Raw genomic sequence first — 19,256 nt, forward strand, 5'->3', positions numbered from 1 at the left:
GAAGTCGTACGAAATGGATAGAAATTTGTTTCATTGCTTTTATCACAAAGTCTCTTCCCCGAACTCTATTTGGTTTAGCACCTTTCAGTACTCGGGCCCTTCCAATGCTTAGCTAAGCTAGTCGCCCCAGACACCTTCGGTGTTGGGGCTCCGGTTTTAGACTATACTTTCGGGCCCTATTTTGGTGCCTAACCATACTTTTCACCCACCTCGTAAAACGTCAATTTTCGTAGCATTTTTGTACAGCATATTGCTGCCATAAATATTGCATTCAAAAGAGCATTGCGTCAGCTATTTAGTGTAAGCAAATCAGAATGCAATACATATTATATTGGTAGGATCTTCGCAGTATTCCTCATGCTCTTGGCGTACATGCATTTCTCAGCCATTTCTCTCTCATTTTTCTCCAGTTTTAGCTCCAATTTTATCTCCATATTCCTCGCTTTCTCGATGGACTCGATTCAGGCATTGGCAGCGGTGGCATCGGTGGCGGCGGCGCCGGCGTATTTAGGCTGGCATTCACCCTCGCAAGAAGCTCTGCTGGCATAGGGTTCTTAGCCGCTTTCCTACCTAGTGATATCGCCTTCTTCTCAGCCTGATCTCTCTCTCTTTGCTCTCGCTTGCGTATATCCTTATTTGCATCGCCTTTTGTGAGTGGTCCAACTATCCTGATCTGCCGGCCAGAGGGCCTCGTCGTCCGATTGTGGGTATGGGTAAGAAGAAGCTGATTGTCGGCACGGAACTGGGCAAGGCCCTCCGTCGAATTTCCTACACTAAAGGTTAGATACACGTAAAATAACGGCGAGGAAGCGAGAAACCTACCTGCAGTGCTACAAATAATCGTAGACCGGTGTAAAACTCTCTCCACGATAGATAGGAAGCTCTTTAGACGACGTCTCTCTCCGTCCTCGCGATGATTTCTCTCCTTAGCACTCTCATTATTCCTCTTCCTTATTGACGTGGCCGTCCGCTTAAGGGTAGCTAGACGGCGTCGAGCAGCGGCGATATCATTGAGAAGCTTCTGAGACGTCGATTTCGTGTCTAGAACGTCTCGCGGCGGTGACATAGTGATAGAGCTAGCGAGCTCGCGGTCTTGAGCTTCATCTCTGTCTCCATCTCTATCAGGAAAGCCGTCTACCCATATATCATTAGTCTCATCATTAGCATCTCTGATCTCTTGCTCCATGGCTAATTGCGCATCAATAGGGACGATTCCAGCAAGGCGAAAACCTTCCTTAATGACGTGCTCCGAGAGAGCATCCATCACCTCTCGAACCTTAACGATTTCGCGAAAAAAGTCGACTTTCCGGGATACCGAGCCACCCCATTGGACAACCTCGACATTATTTCTCCGATATAGCGCTTTATACCGTTGAAATGGAACCGAATCGAGGGGCTGGCATATATGGGAGACATGCGGCCGGAAGGCGTACGGAACAATGCGATTTTCCCAGCATTTTAGGATGAATTCAGGCGTACAGTGAGACTTATGGCCGTCGAAAAGAAGAAGGCGATAACCTCGGCAGTGTACTCGTCTGCTTCTTCGCGTATTGCTTTTATCTCTCGGCGAATAGCTGCATCTTGGCCGTATCGATGGCGACCGCCATGGCCACGAGCTTCCGCTATCCCATCATCACTTTCGGCGTGTTTATGGCGATAGACTCGGTGGTTTGTGGCCTCGATAAATGAGTCTAGCCATTCTAATGCTGTGGTATGAGACGAATAGCCCTTTGGTGTCGGTTTTATCGTCCAATCATCAAACATTTCGTCAATATACCAGCTTTCCTGGTGATACTGAGCTTTCACTAGAAACCACGGCGGCGTCTTCCAACCATCGGCAGCAATGCATTCAATAGCGGTAATACTCTCGCCATGGCCCCCGGTTGCAGTGAAGCTAATAGGTGAAGCAGATACCACTTTTTGAGCCTTTCCTTCGCCGATTCGGAAGCCGGTTTCATCCATGTTATAGATGTCCTTCGGTCGAAACCCATACTGCTTAATACACTGCTCTAGGCGGTCATACCACATCTCCGTAAGACCTACGTCCTCGGCGCCCATTCGCTTCGGGTCCTTCGGCTTCTGCTTAATAAAATGGAGGTGGGGTGTAAGCTTTGGCAGTCGCTTAGTGAATGCGAGGCCCCAGCCATGCCAAAGAGGCTTCCTGTCCGGGTTTGATCGATGAATAATGTCATCGGCGCGCTGCTGTATCGATGCTGCCGTCGGGGGGGGGGGGGGGCGCCGCAGCTATCCATAAAGATAATCCAGTCAAGCAATGCTTTTTCTTGGACCGAGTCCAATGCCTTATTGGTGGCAGGTCGGCCAATTGCTGACCCGGCACCCCGAATACGGCGTAGCAGGGTCTGGTAACTAACGTCGAATTCCCTTGCCAATGGTTTGATCTTCGGCTCATTACGGTCATGGTAAGCGGCCAATGCATTGGCGATTTTGAGCTCATTTTCATCCGACATGATAGCGAGAAATGGTCGAAAAATGAGCTATTTCATGGAGATATTAGCGGGAAAACGTCATGGTAAGGCCAATATTAGATGCATTGCATTCTGATTTGCTTACATTAAATAGCTTACGCAATGCTCTTTTGAATGCAATATTTATGGCAGCAATTTGCTGTACAAAAATGCTACGAAAATTGACGTTTTACGAGGTGGGTGAAAAGTATGGTTAGGCACCAAAATAGGGCCCGAAAGTATGGTCTAAAACCGGAGCCCCAACACCGAAGGTGTCTGGGGCGACTAGCTTAGCTAAGCATTGGAAGGGCCCGAGTATTTGATATAAAGTTTAGGGGCCGCAGGAGGGCCGGCCCACAACGTCCACTTATGTCCGGGACCAATCGGTTTCTCGGTTTTAGCGCAAAAACCGGAGACAACCTTACGTAAGCTCATGTGGTCCGTCCATAATTGGCATAAATGTTTACAAGCTGTCTGCTAGAGTTATTAGAAAGGCGATCGAATTGGCGATCGAGTTGCAGCAGATGCAGAGGAAGTTTTGGGCTCAAAGGGAGTATCGTCTCTACGTATACTCTACAGGGAAGGTTCATTCAGAACAGAAGACACAGCTTCTAGAATTTCTACACACCAGATAGGCAAGGAGCAGCTTGCCACTTGGCAGGAGACTTACTCTCCTGTGACGGGAACCAGGAAAACATAACCACGGATCGGGATTTAGCCTACCATTCTGTTACCAGAATTCTGCGTAATATTTCCAAATATTCACCTGCCCCAGTAATACCTCCTAAGCAACAAAGACCCGTTCCATCGGACACTTACGGCCATCAGATTTGGGCTTGTGGACTGTGTCTGGGCCTTTGCAAATCCTTCCAATCTCTGCTCCGGGCCAGAAATAGAACCTCCTTGATCTGCTGTCCCGTGGGTCGTCGCTGGGATCTGCATCACAGAACCGTACCTGCGTCCGTCTAAATTCGCGCATGGTGTTTGATTGGTCCGTCGGATGCTATTTGTATCCAGGGTTTCATCAATGTGATAGTAGCGTTGCAATCTCGCGAAGTGGGTGGCGATCGCGAGAACCTAGCTCGTGAGCCTTGGTAGCTGCAACAGTCCACATGGTTCTCCGGAAACCAGGCTCAGGATCTCATTGTAACTTATTGCTCTCTACCTTCTCTTTTCCTTCGAAAATGCCAAATTGTTTCATTTCTCGATACCAGCCAGGCACATTCACTGCCCAGTTTCGAAAGATGCTAGAGCAAGATAGGAGCGGAGAGAGCTCCAGACATGAAGATGCGATCGCATCTTGTTCCAGAGAAAAAGGCTCCAACCATACCGACGATGACCGTGCAGTATCCTACAAAGACCGACTTGAGAACGGACATGGCCAGAAGACCCGATCAGTGTCCAGTCGAGAAAAGAAATCAATCGAAGACTTGTCGACCAGACCGTATGGTCGCCAGCAATCTGCTGCCAGGGAGTAAGTCGCCCTCTTTTGCTATGTACCCCTTTCATTTCTACCTGTCTAATGAACCATTACCAGAGCCATTAAGCGAGCGAAGTAAGTATACCTGCCTGCTTTGTCTTGTGCCACTTAGCCTTTTGCTTTATTGAGCCTAGACGCTCAAGTTCGGGACGGGGCTGATTCAAGATACAGATTGTTAGAAAGTAAGGTTAAAATGCGTCAACGGAAGAACCTCGCTAGCGATATCGAGCTCCTCACAGTCAGCATAGAGAAACTCACTAGTGACTTCAAAGCTCTCAAAGAGGAGGTGAAGAACGTGAAAAAGTCATTGGCAACTATGCGATCATGTGGAGGAACGGGTCACGCTCCAAAAGGTGTCTCGCGCTAGGCCTCCCCGAGAAAAATCATCAGGTATGTCGAAACCTCTTCAACGGATTTTGATTCCAAGATGCTGATATAGATGGCAGTATACAGGTTCGCTTGTCAACGGGTATTGCGTGCGTTGCTTCAGGGTTTCATCGTATCCTCTCTTGAGGAAGACCAGGCAACAATGTGCAGTATTTGATCATTGTCTCAAAGCAAAACATGCTCAATGAGAGGGCCTGAACGGACCCTTATGATGATTGCAACGTCTTGCCATGGGAAACCGACGATATCTACATCTGTATTCTCGATCATTTAGAGTACGTCTCAACCACTTGGTCATCAAGTATCACATTTTCCACAGTTGACTGTCTGATACTGGACTACCAAGTTGAATCCAAAGAGAGGGGTCATTATAATAAAGTATCCAAAGGTGAAGACTTCAGACTCTACAAAGCGTCAATTGTCATATTATTCAACTTGCGGTCTGGCCCATTCTAGTCAATTACGGCAGCCTTTGTTGGAACACAATAAATCTCATCACAGATTTTCTGCGCCGGAGCGATCTTTCAGGGTCGCGGGTGCTGCCCTTTGTGATCGTAAGGTGTTTTATTTTTTATAAAAAAAAAAAAAAAAAAGAAAAGCCCCGCTTGCTTCGCGGGTCAAGACACCGAAGGTATGCAAAGATCGATCAAAAAAACGCGGTTGTCACCGTAGACAACAATCAGGTTCCAGTCCATTGCAGTGGCCCTTCACTTTGACCTATTTGGCCAACTTATCTTGCTCAACTTTAGGCGCGTTGAGTGATTTGATAGCAGATTCGATAAAGTCGATAACATATAGGAGCAACATCTTTGCGGCATGAAACTCTTCTCAGCAATTAATGAAAGTAGTTCACCATTACTCAACGCACAATTTGGAGAAGAATGATTCCGCGAGTAGATTCAGGCCTTGACTTTGTCGGCTACAAAGTCTTCAGAACCACATTTCAACGTTCGTCCAAGCACATCAACGTCTATCAACGAGACATTAATTGTCACTAGCAAGTGCCCAACTGGTTCCTTGAGTGAAACGTAGCCGAAGAAATATAAAAGAAGCCGGATTTCCAGCCCAAAAGAATTAGGACTTCGGTCTTCTCACACTTTGATGCATCATAGTGTTCCTCTCTCCCCTGCGGGATTCAGAGCTTCCGTGACCACGGCTATCGCTGCCAAGAGCCCAGCGATGTAAGACTTGCGCTCCCTCACAGCCAATGAGCCCTGCGACTGTAAAAATGTGCTCCCTCACAGCCAATGAGCCCTGTGTATGTAAAAATGTGCTCAGTCATGCAAAACTTGGTATTACGCACGACTATCGGGTCGTCGCTAAGTTAGAAGACTTCTGGGTTATACTGGCCTAATGCTTCCTTGCTTCCAACCTCAACGATCTGTCTCTCAACCGTACCGTTGCCTAACAGGCCTTATACGGGCTAAGTCCTTTTGAGGATATCGAGGAGCGATGCCAGGTAGAGCGACGAACTAACCTATACCGGAGTACGGGTCTATTCGTAGTGTTGTCAAGTTATAATCAAGTTTGTACGAGTCACCAAAGGTTCTGAATAGTAGACACAAGTAACAATGGATGATTGAACACGAAGAACTAAACTAGATACACGAATGAGTGTCCTTATATATCCTGAGTCCTTTCCTAAGTAGAACAGTAGAAAGTAGAATGGTAGGCTCGGCTTGGCAGAATCTACTCATTGACTGGCGACCTTTCTACTACTTGCATGATCACGTGGTTCTGTGCCAGAAACCTGGTATGGTTATGGGGTACATAATCTATTTTGCGCTTTAAGCATAAACACCCTTGAGAGTAGGCCGCCACCAGGGGAATGAACTCACGCGCACTTTGCTACTCCAAGTTGGAGAAAGGAGTAGCAGCTAACCGATGACATTTAAAATCTTTCGTTAAGACTATGATTGGTCCTTGTGTTGCTATTCGGTTGCCAGCATAATAAGAGCAATGCATGGTTGGTCCGCTACCTCGTTTCACCTTGGTATAGGCTCATTTTGCTCGATAAGTTCCAGAAGCCATCACCAACCATGTGCTGATCGACGTCGATTTCAGTCGGAGATAGGGTGAATTGTAAAACTGATTGCAAACGAAGAACATACTAGGAGAAGAAAAGGGAGGGCTTTGCTGAAGGTACTCGCCGGGTAATAATTCGGCGGGGCCGAAGCTGAGCATAGAACGGAGTACTCAGTACAGGCAACCACCCTTACTGCGGCTTCTCTTCGACATCACCACCCATTTGTTTGTGAGGGCCAAGGGGCTACCGTTGATTTTCAATTAATTGATAGCAGTCCCTACTACTTTGATCAGATTAAATGAACTGGTTCTGGAGGAATAAAGGACCGCTTAATTGTGAGTTCAACGAAGATTAGAGCAAAAATAGAGGTGGTGAAATAGCAATCAAAACTCAAGTGTCTAAATATGAGGCCGCAGAAGTGGTGAGAAGGTGCTGTTTAAACGCCGTCCTCCCTGTGGAAAGCAGGATTAATTGAATGGGATTGGCTAAACAACAGACCTTCTCCACCTGGACCTCAGGTCCGTGCATTTTTCTAATAGTCTCGCACCCCCCAGGTTCTCTGGCAAGAAATTATTTCAGCCTGCTTGCAAGGACTAACGTGTGGGTACCTCGCTCCATCTGAGCCTTCCGGTCGGACCGGACCACTCGAACGCAGATCATCCCTAGCCGCTTCTCCTGCTCTCCTGCGGTTCTGCTACTATAGCGTGCAAGCGGCCGCCGATATGGGAGGTTACGCGCTCGTCCACGCTTTGATATGAGGCGATTCGATATTCTCTAATTCGAGTATAGCTAATTGGATGCGAGCTTCTATAGATTGATTTGATTCGGGCATGTTAATGGTGAAAAAACGCGTGTTGAAGGGGGGTGTTTACTAGGGGAAACGAGATGGCGTTTGGATGGCGGACCCTCGCGGAGCGGGGGTCCGAAAAATATGTAATATTTGTAAGGGTTAGTTAACAATATCCCCCAGCCGAGCTTTGTGGCTCAGCTGAGTTCGCCAGCCAGACGAATACGATCGGCCCCAATCTAAGACACCTTCAAATTGCAATCGGTTCGCTCATATGCATCTATCAAGCTAGCAGGCATATCATGATCCGAATTGTGCCCGAAATGGGAAGTAGATATTCGCTAGTCCTCCACTCCTAGCTGAGTACTTACCTTCCGAAGGAAATTGACTTCAGCCGTCCGGCTATCATAAGCTGAAGAGTAGCTTAGAAGTTTAATGACCACTATGAATTGCGAAAGCAGAGGGGAAGCCGTATATAGAGGCGTAGCAGGAGATCCATGATATTACGAACATATAAAGCGTCGGATCCTTGATCTTATCTCATGAGTCTTGTAGATTGTCTTCTAGTACCTCAAACGTAACGGAGCTAATCTCACCCTCTGCATGGCTACTTAACCAAAAAAATGAGCGAGACATACGATATCGATGGTAAGAAGGTACAAAAGACAAACGTTCTCCTACTCTAACCTTAACATCAGAAGCGTCGTCCATCAAGCTTTGTTCTCCGGAACCGGGCGGCAACCAATGGTAGGTTTGGCAGGTCAAAGTAGATCATGAGTTCACTTAGCCTGATGAGGCAACATATGAAGAAATTGACTGGAGCTTTGGGCCCGTCCATGTAAGTCAGTTCTAATCCGACAGTGTTTCAACAAGAATAAGGGCGGGCTAATGACTTCTCAGATCTCTGGATATCTGAGACCGATTGGGGCTGTGGCTGCCTCAGGACCGCCGATCTTTGCTCCGTCGTGTTAAAAGAGGGCCTCGTGGGTCGCGCGTAGGTTACAATTTGTGGCGTATGTGGGTCTTATCTACACAAAGTAGTGCGTATTGACTATAAAAGCTATGCACGGAACTAGAAAGCAATTTAGTATACAGAATAATTCAACTTTGTAGAGGCCTATTACATTTCCGCAAAGAATATCGCTTCACTATCAAGGCGTCATGACGAGCAGGTTCATCGCAAGTGATTCTTTCCCTCATGCTCATTGACTCTCCCTAATACATGAACTAGGTTGTCTTCAAAGATGATGTCGGTCCAGAGGAAGTCGACCGACTAGCAGACATCATCGAGATGAACGGTGGTCAAGTCGTGAACAGATATGATGCTGATGTTCTCAATGGTTTTTCGTTCGTAACCTGCCTTAAATTCCTACCCTTATTCCAGATGATGCTGACCTTGATCAGTGCCGAAATTCCCGACAGTTTTTTACGAGCCTTACAAGCGCCATCATTTCAGAGCAAGATTGATTATATGGAACCGGATAATATAGTTTCAACCGAGTGATATTACTGCTTTACAAAAAGCAAAGTGATTAAAAGAAGTCGAATTGGTAGCTTTGGTAATACGGCGGCGGGGTGCACGATGCTAAGATAAAGGGACAAGGGCATATATCTTTACTAGTATACAGAGAATTTCGAAAACAGATTATCGGTGAGGGTGGGCAGAAATGCACAGATACCGTCTAGACATGCTTTCTTTCCCAAAGACCTACTAGTGGGCTAGGTCCTAGCCCTGAAAACGAACGAAGTGAGAGGAAGGGGGAACGCCCCGCACGTGACATAACTTGGAATGGAACCTTCCTTTATTTTGGGTGATCGGTTCGTGAGACTACCAGAACCCCATGCCCTGAAACGAGGAACGAGTGTGCTCTGGAAGAGGAACGAGTGAAGTGGTTACTTTCGGCCATGCCCCCTCGTGTGCTACGCGACGTTTTGCCGCGAAATCTCGACTGCCAGACTTGTCGATGCTTAGGGCTCCGAAAGGAATATGATCATTCATGAATATTCATGAATATTTGCGAATATGAATAATATGAATTGCATAATATGAATATGAATAAGAGACTTATTCATATTGCATTATTCATGAATATTCATGAATGATCATATTTATTCATATACTGAGAGAGCATACATTACCGTTCATGTTGTTACGTCTCAATACAGGAACCCATTTTCATGTGCCTAAGACTCTATAACAAATGCGTTCACCATCTCTAAGATATTACATTCCCATAAATCTTAATATTATCACAATCACTTTTTTGGAACGCTATTCTTGATACTGTCCCTTCAGTAGCATAAGCCACCGCATAGTCTCCGCATTTAGACAGTGTCTCCTGAGCCCCAATACATCCCTGGCATTGCTGAACTCGCGTTCAATCCCTACCTCCGCTGATGGAATTGGCAGGTAATCTCGGGCTGCCTTTGCCATGAGTGGAAAGCTAAATACATTCGCCTTCCACCATTTGAGAACCCATTCCTCGTCTGCATCGTCAATCATATGGTGGGACCAACTCACCGGTGGCGCGTCTAGATATCTATCAATGTCTGAAAGAAGCGTCCGCTGTGATGGCTGTACTTTTCGCAGCGTCCTCCACATAGTCTCGGACATTCCCGGCGGGCGATCCACTACACACGACATGGACAACTCCTGCGGATACTCCCTCTTTAGGAACTCCCGCACTTGAGAGATGATCAGTCCCGCATCTTGCTCGCTCATCTGCGATCCAATCAAAGACGATTTAATACGCGGGTCTAGGACGGAAGCCACGTAGTAAAGAAGATTGGTGTCCATCTTCCTCGCAAACTTGTTCATCTTTTGGATTCCTCTTTCCACCGCATCCCGGATCTCAGTATCCACACCTTCAAAATCACCTTCGGCTTTTTGAACCTCGTCAAGGAGGTCGTCCACGAAACCGCATAAGAGGTCTGATGCGAAATTGGTCGTCTTTATCGTCATAGTTCTTGAGAAGCTCGGCGTGAAGACTGTCGCAGAGAGTTCCATTGTTGGCAGCATTATCCCCCGTAATTGTGAGGAGCTTTGGCGCGACGTCTAGTTCCTCAAGCATTCTAATCACAATTTCCGCAAGGTTCTCCCCAGAGTGCGGTCCACATATGTCAGTAAACTCCAGAAGCTCTTCCCGCTTCTCAAACTCGGGTGAGATCCAATGGCCAATGATGCCCATGATCGCTATCTGATTCTCCGATGTCCAAACATCAAGAGACAGCGCAAGCGTGCGACTACTACTGGCTAATTCCTCTTTCACGCAAGTCCGGTTTTTGCGAAATTCCTCCTTGATCCTGTTGAAGAGAGTGTCGGCCGTCTTGATGGGTAATATAGCCCCTGTCGCTTCAAAAAGTGCCCTAAATGCCGGATGCTCCACTACCGTAAACGGCTGTCTCGTTTGGACAACCCATTGTATCAGCATTTGTTCAAGGCCCGCCCTTTCTTTTGCAGGTGTCAAAAAACTGTCCAGGGTCGTTCCGATAGTTGACGATGACGTGATGTCTGATCCGGATCTGATGCGGTGCTTAGCCTGGAGATGGGCCAACAAATTCGAAGTGGAGCCATAGCGTGCCGAATCCCTGGATGACCAACTGCACTGCCTACAGACTAAGAGCCGATCCTTCTTTGGTGGCCCACCCTTTCGACGCCAGGTGTTGTCTAGCTCTGTGATCCAGAAATGCTCGAGGGTCCAGCTAGAATATGACTTGGCTTTTCGTCTCTTGTAAGGCGGTGGGCTACTCTGACTGCTAGTCAACCCTGATAGCGTGGGATCTAGCGGTGCGGGCGAAGACCTGGGAATGGGTAAGGACCGCACGGATGGGGACGCCTCTTCGCCTCCTGTAAACTCGGATGGTGCTGGCGAGCAGGGGCTCTCTATTTCACGAATATTTCCTTCCCATGGCTCAGGGAGTAGGGAGGGTGTGCCATTGTTCAGAGCATTGTAGTCGCGACGCGGAAGACCACGCGTCTTTCGCACAAATGGGTTAGGTGAGGATGCCATTCTGTATTTGCCCAGTGTTAGTAGTCCAAGTGGTACCTGGGAGCGAGGCGGGGCACACCTTTAGTATCACTCGACAATACTTGATAGCATGGCGGGTCGGAAATGAACGGTGAGAATGAAACAATAATGGGGAAACACTAGCTGTGCTTTCGCCTGATGCAATCCCAGTAAAGTGGAAAGTTGATAGGTCTTTTCTTTACACGCGGCGGTTTCTCGCTCGCGACTCTCATGGTAAACAATCTGTAACCTGCATGAGAAGTGAGTTAAGGTGGCATGATAAACGCGTTTTTACGTGCCAATAGTCATGGTTATAATAAATCTAAACTTTGGAGTAGATCGAGTGGGAACAAGAGAAGTTATGGTAGTCGATTTAACTAGAGCAGCAAAGATGTGGAAAGACAACTTGTAGATATATATAATTTCGCTCGACTTTCTGTAGCAACCGTTGGTCACCAAAACTAGACATTTACCTATAAAAAATCACGAAAAATAATGACGCAGAATACATAGAGCTTACCGAGCCCTACAATATAGGGTATATACTTCAGAACATGGATTGCATGGGAAATATTTTCTACTTATGCTTGACCGAGGCCGTGATCGCACTTGAAATACAAGTTGGCTAGTGGAAACGTGTATTTCTGTAATACAAAAACCGGGGAAACGGAAGATCCATTAATGCGCGCAAAATGCATGATATGAATAATATGAATGCGAATATGAATAATGCGCTTATTCGCGCGAATACGATATTCATTTATTCATATTCGCGGGGTGCGAATATGAATATGCCCTATATTCGCATTCATTTATTCCTTTCGGAGCCCTATCGATGCTCTGGCTTCTGATTCGTTCCCGTTTCGGTTTTTTTGTCCTTTTCTCGCTTCTAGTTGGTTTCCGCCCTCTTTTCCTTATTGGCAACTTCCTCAAACGATTGGCCATCCTCGGTCTTGTCCTTCGATTCGAGGCTGACATGGCTGTTGTTAGCTGATTCGGCTAGAGATGACGGGACTTTCACCTCACATTCTCCTTGCAAGCAGACTCGACCAACAACCTCGCCGTGTTCGCAAATACGGCTCTAGCAAGACAAAGCATCGGCTCCTCACGGTGTCTTCGGATTTTTAGGCTCGAAAGACGCTAAGCGCCATTAGAGAACAACGAGGGTCACCCACTGGACGCCAGGGATCCAAGCCGCAAGTAGGCCATCCTATGAGAGGGTCCAAATTCCGGGAGACAGACACTGCTATGCGCTCCATTGGGTCTGCATCAGGTAGGCATACCAACGCGTGTTCTGATGAACCAAATCGACTAGAACGTCGAGGGAGAGACACGTCGATGCCACCGGTAGTCATGAGGTAAAAACAGAGCATTCGATGGTGTTGGTGCAGGAGAGGTTGAGCAGACAAGACAGTTGATCGCTTCGAATTCGAGTGTGGGAATATAAGGGAGCCTCCTGTTGTGAGACCCGAGTCAGCAATTGTTGATCTAGTTGGACGAGGTGTCGTGCTTTACGTTGTTCATGAAGAATTCCCCGAGTGTACGGTTGAGACAGATGGTCAATTAGGATTGTCATCATACCAGCTTACCAACTAGATCACTGCCAATTCTGTTCTGCAATGCAGTCACCAATATGCCATGTTGTATCCAGGCTCGTCGCACTCTCCGGCTGTCGCTTCGAGAAGTTGCGCTGGATGCACCGGGCAAGTTCACAGGACGGCAAAGGCGCGTGACGAGCCCACTTGTGACAAGAAATTGCAGAGTCCCCTATTGGGAGACTGCTCCGTGTAGAGGCACTCTGTTGTTGAGGATGTGAAGGCGGTGAGGTGGAGGGGGTAAGAGGCGATGGAGCGCGTCGGCCCCTTGGTCTTATCTGACTCGGCGGGAATAGGTTACTCGCCACAGCACTTTTCGAGGTTGGTGATGGGCTGCTCCTACAACAGCATGAAGATGTCAGTGGGGTTCGTGTCTGGGGCACAGACTTGGCGCAAAATCAAAACCGGCGCAGCAGGATGCGCGATATTCCACTCACCTCATCGTGCACAACGAACGTCTGGGGCTTATGCGTCCTGTCGTTGACCCACAGCCCTGGTCTGCAGAATTTCAGGACATGCTGCATGATTTGAAGTGACAGGGCCAGAAATGGTGTGTAAGCCATGACCGCGTGGAGCACTGACGGAGTGCTGGTTCGGGCTCACTTTGGCGCGCTGTCAACTGTTTCCTGTCCATCATTAGCTTTTCGGTCGGCGAGACAATAAGTGACTTACATGTTCTGAAAGAAGACACCGGAAAGGGTTCCGCGGCTTTGCGCATGCATTGGACGGATGGATCTTTCTTTCGCATTGTCTTTGAAGTCAGTCCAGTTTCGGAAAGGGTCGCGCTGAAATCTACATACCTGTATGGAAATTGCTCTTTTGCATCGATATTCAGGGGCGGAACAGTGGTCCGCTGCTATTGTGGACAGATGTTCGCATACTTTGAACAGCTAACCCAAATCTGCTTCTTTGATCGGCTGGCATAGGTGGAATAGTGGATCTGGTGGGAATCACTTTCTCACAAGCCCTTTCTAGCTTGTCGGCCCACGATGTATCGATAGATGTCAGTACAGTGGAAATTCCAGTAGGGTTGAAGGGAAGAACTTATCAGGTGCCTCAAACCGAGGGCCTGCTCGACTTTACACAGCAAGTGACAGTATTGTGGAACGAATTGCTGAGGGGAGAGGACGTATTTATAGGCTTGTAGGCTCCTGTCGCGCACGTGCTCTGCTAGGGAGCAAACGTTGGACACGATGCCTATCCTAAGTGCAACCAATACCTTCGTTCTACCGCAACTATTTGCGGCAAAATCCTTGGTGTCATGTTAGATGCCCACCGAGTAAAAATGCTAGGGTCATGTTGAGAATTAGTCAAAGTGAGTCGGTTAAGAAACGTTGGCTTACTGTTGAATCTACGGTCCTAACACTGAGGCAATGGAAGCTGTTCATTCTTTGATTTTACCAAGAGCCCTCACATTTTCGTCCAAGGAACATGGAGATTTTCTGACCTCACTCGAGTATTTACGGGAAGGGTGTCCAAAGGTATTTCCATTCATCTTTTCTTTGATAGCCTAAGATTGTATCCTCGGATATTCTTCATATCAATTGATTTCATAGCTTCTTGCTCATGGAGTATCACGCTCTCCATTCGGTTTCCCAGTTGTCTCCGAAATCGCTCGACCACAGAACCTGTATCTCATCGCGGATGTCCTCGGCGACATCCTCCCATTCTCCGTCCATATTTTCCAGCATGTCAGCACCTACAATGTCGAACTCATGGCCAGCCCATTCTCCCTTGGTCAAATATCCTCCCCCCGCAATGCTAGTTGAACTATCAGACGACCAACAGATACGCATCAGAACTATGTGGCCAAGAGTGGTTCCGGATGGCAACTTGTCCTTGAAGACATATTGGCTGGTAGTCAAGTTCCTCAGGAGTCGAATTTTGGGATTGACAGATTCTTCCATGGCCGTGAGAGTCGCTGCCTCCCCTTCTTCTTCGTAAGACCATAGTTCAAACTCCTCCTCAACGACATCATAGCGGAGAAGCTTGGATGTTGCATCGCTCTCGGCGGAAATCAAGTGGAGTTTGTCTTGTTGAATCGTGGCAGGGAGATCGTCTGGATTTAAGTAATCTCCAATACAGATGAGCCGAGTGCCAGCCCACTCGTGTTCAATCAGGTCACACAGTATGTTGGCCCATGACGAAAAAAGCAACTCTGATAGCTTTCCACCACATGACTGTGTTGTGTACTCGCGTCTGGATGGGCAAACCACCTGCCAGTATTGGCCCATTGTTTCTTCAAAGAAAAGGATAGGATGGAATTCGTGGAAGCGGAGGCCGTCAACGGATTAGAGCAAAGTTGAACGCTCGAATATGCTAATATTGGATGTAGCGGGAAGATGGTACACTTGTAATATGGCTTGTCTGGCGAGGCGCTTGACCTTTATATGGGTCACAATGGCGCCACTTGGCCCTGAGACAAGAAACAGAGGTCGCAGGAGTTAGGTGGTTCGGTTTTCGTATGTCCGTCATATTAGAGATTCAGATTCGATGCATAACTCCCAGGAATGGGTGTGTGTTTCCTGGGAACACTATAGCCGTATGTCAAGGATATACATGAAGCATACGGAACGATGGAGATATGATCTGCGCGGGACCCACATGGTGTACATGGGTTCCCCTGAACGCGAGGAAGCTACCTTTCTTTTGCTCCCTCGCGCTACGTCTTGTATCTAGAGTCGACTATAGCTTTATTTAATATTGATTACTGATCTAAATACGCTGTCCTCATCTACGGATACGTGAGACCCTCACACTCTGGCGTCTAGCTCCCGGGAACGCCAAATCACTTCCTGGCTATGTCGATAGCCTGGAAACCGAATCTATCTTGGTACCTACTTTCATCTAGCGCCATAAGAGTAGATCATAACCTATCACGCGCTTCCGAATTTCATAGGCAACCCAGAATTTCACCCAGCATATGTCGACTTTGCTGCTCACCGCAGTAGCCAGTCTGTTCGCCACTCCCTGGTCACCGCGATGGACAGTCACAGGTGCAGCTGATTGCAGCAGTGGTCTGGAATGATATCCCTTCATGCAGGCCACTGACCGGCTGTATACGGCGCATACTGCGTGTGAATGCATTCTTCCACGTACCGACTGTTTCAAGGAAGTGTTCCATGCCAGCCACGCAGCCATGTAGGTAAGGAGCCCACGGCGATGGCATATAAAGCTGGCGAGAGAACGCTGCAGTAATGGCCCTACACCACCACAATCCGAAGCATTTTCTGCCTTTGACGACCACCTTAATAACTACCATGCTGCCTTGGAATCCGTTTCTTGTTTGTGAGATAGAGGTCAGCCCCAATGGCGGTCCTGGCTCTTGTTGCGGGACGACGAAAAAAGGCGAGCCGTGCAAAAACTCGATCAAAGTTGAAGACACCAAGATCGGCCATCAAAAGTTGACCACTCTCGCCAGAGAGCCATTTGACTTGTCAACGTTGCAGTCCAAGCTCTGTGATGTCGCCAGAGACTTCCTCTGCGCGAGATGGCACCGGCAACGGCAGGCCGACCAAGTTGGCCAGCAGTGGTATGAAGCCGCCGTCTGCAACCAGGCGCGAGTACCACATGGCTCCAGAATGGCTTCTCCGTCAGTCATTGTACATCGGGGCCAGCGTCAGACATCGTCAGCCTCCAGGCGACGCCCTGCATCAGACAACACCCGGTCATCACCGCCACCGGTGCCCCTGTCAACCAACCCTGAGCCAGTGCAGCCATTCAATCCATTTGTGACTTCTGCAACGCTGCGGACGAACAATGTTCCATGGCGCGTTTCGCCGACCCGACCAGCCATCCTCTCATCGGCAACTAATATCCGGGCTGGTTTCCAAGAATTGACGCTCCAGAGTCTCACCTCGAGTGAAGAGGTCGACAGCGTCCACGTCGACAGCATCTACTGTGTGTTCTGCCAGACCGAGGATGAAGACCATGCGGACGAGAGCGTGATCTTGCACTGCGGTCAGTGCACATCGCTCTGTCATCTGTCGTGCGCCGAAGAATGGTTGGAAAAGCGAGATACAGGGTTTGGCACGTCATGCTGTGTGTGGTAAGTGTGGATGACCTTATTTCTGAGACGACCAAGATACTGATGACCGCAGCCGAAACGAAGGAGCCCTAGATGCCATCATTCGCCCCTTACGAATCCCCTCGTCGGATGCCGAGACATATTCCGTCCACACGGCAAGCGATCCATCTCCCACTGGTGGGCCCCGTCGCTCAGCCAGACTAGCAGGAACTCATCTACCGCGAGAACCTTCTACTTCTGCACCGCTTCGCCGGTCGGCACGACTGAATTTCACTCAGCGTAGGTGATCACAGGTTACAGCCGAGTTTGACGGAAAATGCGAAAAGCGAGTGAATCACACGTGAATGCACGTGACCGACACTCGGCATCGTGATCAGCAACTGTGGTTGTAGCATTGATATAGATTTTTGGAGCAAGCTTAGCAAGAAATGAGATCCCGATTGTAAAAATTCCAGAGTACAAGGCGACGGTTCGTTTTTGCAAGTGCTGGGCACCACTAGACCTTAGCCAAAAGATACTGGCTGCTTCACTTAAATTGACAATGACATAGCGTTAAATGTGCTGGTAGATTCAGTTTCTTATTTCATCATACCTAACGGCGTGACTAGAGAGACACACCGATTCATCTCAGTGGAGCCGTGCCACAAAAGGCGGAGATTGTTGGCAGGAAACGCAACTCGTGGGGCTGGCGTGAGACTGACAAACTCGTGTGCTTGTTAACTTACTCTGGGAATCAGTATGTGAACCCTGGGAATCTCAGAAGCATTTCTCGGAGCCATTTTTACCCTAGGAAATGCTGTTTAGCTCCTGGAGTTATTTCTAATCTCTAGGAAAGCGAGGTCTACCCCCGGCATCTTCACTTTACGTTCCTGACTGAATACGAAACTGGCTCTGGGAATACATTGGCTTGACCTGGGAGCTGTGGAGCCCCTGGGAGCTGTGGAGCCCCTGGGAGCTGTGGAGCCCCTGGGAGCTGTGGAGCCCCTGGGAGCTTACTTTAGGGTCCTAGAGTCACTATCTTGCCTTCCGAGATCGCCGACAGTCCTCACAAAAAACCTTCACCGGACCTGCGCACAATTCTGCGTCATTCGGTCACTCCTAGAGGGTCAAATTATAGCCCCAGGAATTAAACAAATTGTCAACAGGAACGCGGTTTTGATTCCCGGAGGTGGGGATACCAGACCCCAGAAGCTACATCGGGTTTCCTGAGGGCTACGTGGCTCCTAGAGTATGTTTCTTTGCTCCCAGAAACGTTTCAGAGGCTTCCGGAAGCAAGAGAACTCCTAGGGTCAAGAGATGAGTTCCTAGCACTGATGGAACCGTTAACAGGAACGTGACCTGTTTCGTGATGGTGATGATGGGATGTTCAGACGAGCGCTGTGTTACACTGAAAGTCCAAAAGCCTCATGGTGGCCACTTGCGGCCGGTCTAGATATACTTGCTTAGTAATCGAATTTCTGACTCCGAGAAACTTGTTGATGGGTCAGCGGCTGTTGTAGCAGCTCAGCTGCAGCTGTAAAGACAAATCCCAAAGCAAATTTGTGTTACACCGCTAGCTTCAATAACACTGGATTTCACCCCTTCGTAGCACCATTTGCCACTATACGTCCTTCGAAGTGAAAGTTGAGTGTTCAAAAAGACAAAAATGAATCAGAGCGGATTGCGCTGTGATGGTTATGACAGCAAGAAAATTGATGAGATGACTCGATGCCTCATTATTCTGTGAATGTTGAACATCGGCTAAGTTCGACCCTGCACGGTCATCAGATAGAAGCTATATACCGATTGCACAGGCATATCTGGATGACGCTCGTTAATAATACGATTCAACGCGTTGAGTTAGCCCCCAGAACTCCCACTACTAACTCCCAGGGAGACTTCACGGAAAATGAGGAGGACATCCCTCATTACGTATATAACCATCCAATTTCCCATTTCTTTAATTATATATCCTCAAAAGCTCTCAATCTTTCTCTTGTGTTTGAGGCATTGTTTATAGCAAGAAACATGACCTCAGGAACTTTGGAAGAGCCAGAACCCGGGACAAGACACGGTATGCATACCCCGACAAGTTAGAATATTCCATCTGGCCTGACATTGAGAAGATTGGAGAAGCGCAGAGTTTCTTTGGGATCTCAAGGATTCCTGGTCTTTCTTCGCCAATTTGAGGGACGCGTATCGACTAATCAAATTGACACGCAAGTCTCTGCTCTCACCCGCGGTAATTTCCCAGCGTCCAAAAAATATCAATGGGGTTAAAGCTGCGGTGAAAACCTTCCGTCTTGATTCCAAAAGTGGAACATTAAGCACCGAAGAGCACAGCACACGACGCAAGATTGTATATGGTCGCTATGCTGAAGTAATGAATTACGTTGAGCGTTGGTCAGGTGAGGGATCTACGATAGACTTGGATGAAACTATCGAAGTTGTTGACTTCGTGAAGATTATTGATTTCCTGTCACGGCTCCAGCAAGAGAAATGA

At 48.0% G+C, this 19,256-nt stretch overlaps 4 protein-coding genes across 4 annotated transcripts; 2 read left to right on the forward strand and 2 right to left on the reverse strand.

Moving 5' to 3' along the window:
* Positions 1–424: 424 nt before the first annotated feature.
* On the reverse strand, positions 425–1,264 carry N7446_011839 (uncharacterized protein; the record flags this gene model as incomplete). The annotated part of the gene is made up of 2 exons (XM_058520581.1): positions 425–768; positions 823–1,264. 2 exons carry the CDS (start codon positions 1,262–1,264, stop codon positions 425–427), a joined length of 786 nt encoding a protein of 261 aa, XP_058366867.1.
* A 2,445-nt stretch (positions 1,265–3,709) lies between these two features.
* N7446_011840 (uncharacterized protein) lies at positions 3,710–4,024 on the forward strand (the record flags this gene model as incomplete). Its single annotated transcript, XM_058520582.1, has 2 exons — positions 3,710–3,939; positions 4,003–4,024. The coding sequence occupies 2 exons, from the start codon at positions 3,710–3,712 to the stop codon at positions 4,022–4,024; spliced, it is 252 nt and encodes an 83-aa protein (XP_058366868.1).
* A 10,297-nt stretch (positions 4,025–14,321) lies between these two features.
* On the reverse strand, positions 14,322–14,981 carry N7446_011841 (uncharacterized protein; the record flags this gene model as incomplete). Its single annotated transcript, XM_058520583.1, has 1 exon — positions 14,322–14,981. The coding sequence occupies one exon, from the start codon at positions 14,979–14,981 to the stop codon at positions 14,322–14,324; it is 660 nt and encodes a 219-aa protein (XP_058366869.1).
* Positions 14,982–18,781: 3,800 nt separating this feature from the next.
* Positions 18,782–19,256, forward strand: N7446_011842 (uncharacterized protein; the record flags this gene model as incomplete). Its single annotated transcript, XM_058520584.1, has 2 exons — positions 18,782–18,827; positions 18,880–19,256. 2 exons carry the CDS (start codon positions 18,782–18,784, stop codon positions 19,254–19,256), a joined length of 423 nt encoding a protein of 140 aa, XP_058366870.1.

The sequence above is a fragment of the Penicillium canescens genome (genome assembly GCF_028828765.1).
Source record: "Penicillium canescens strain IBT 15451 chromosome Unknown utg000009l_segment0_segment0, whole genome shotgun sequence".
NCBI lineage: Eukaryota > Fungi > Ascomycota > Eurotiomycetes > Eurotiales > Aspergillaceae > Penicillium > Penicillium canescens.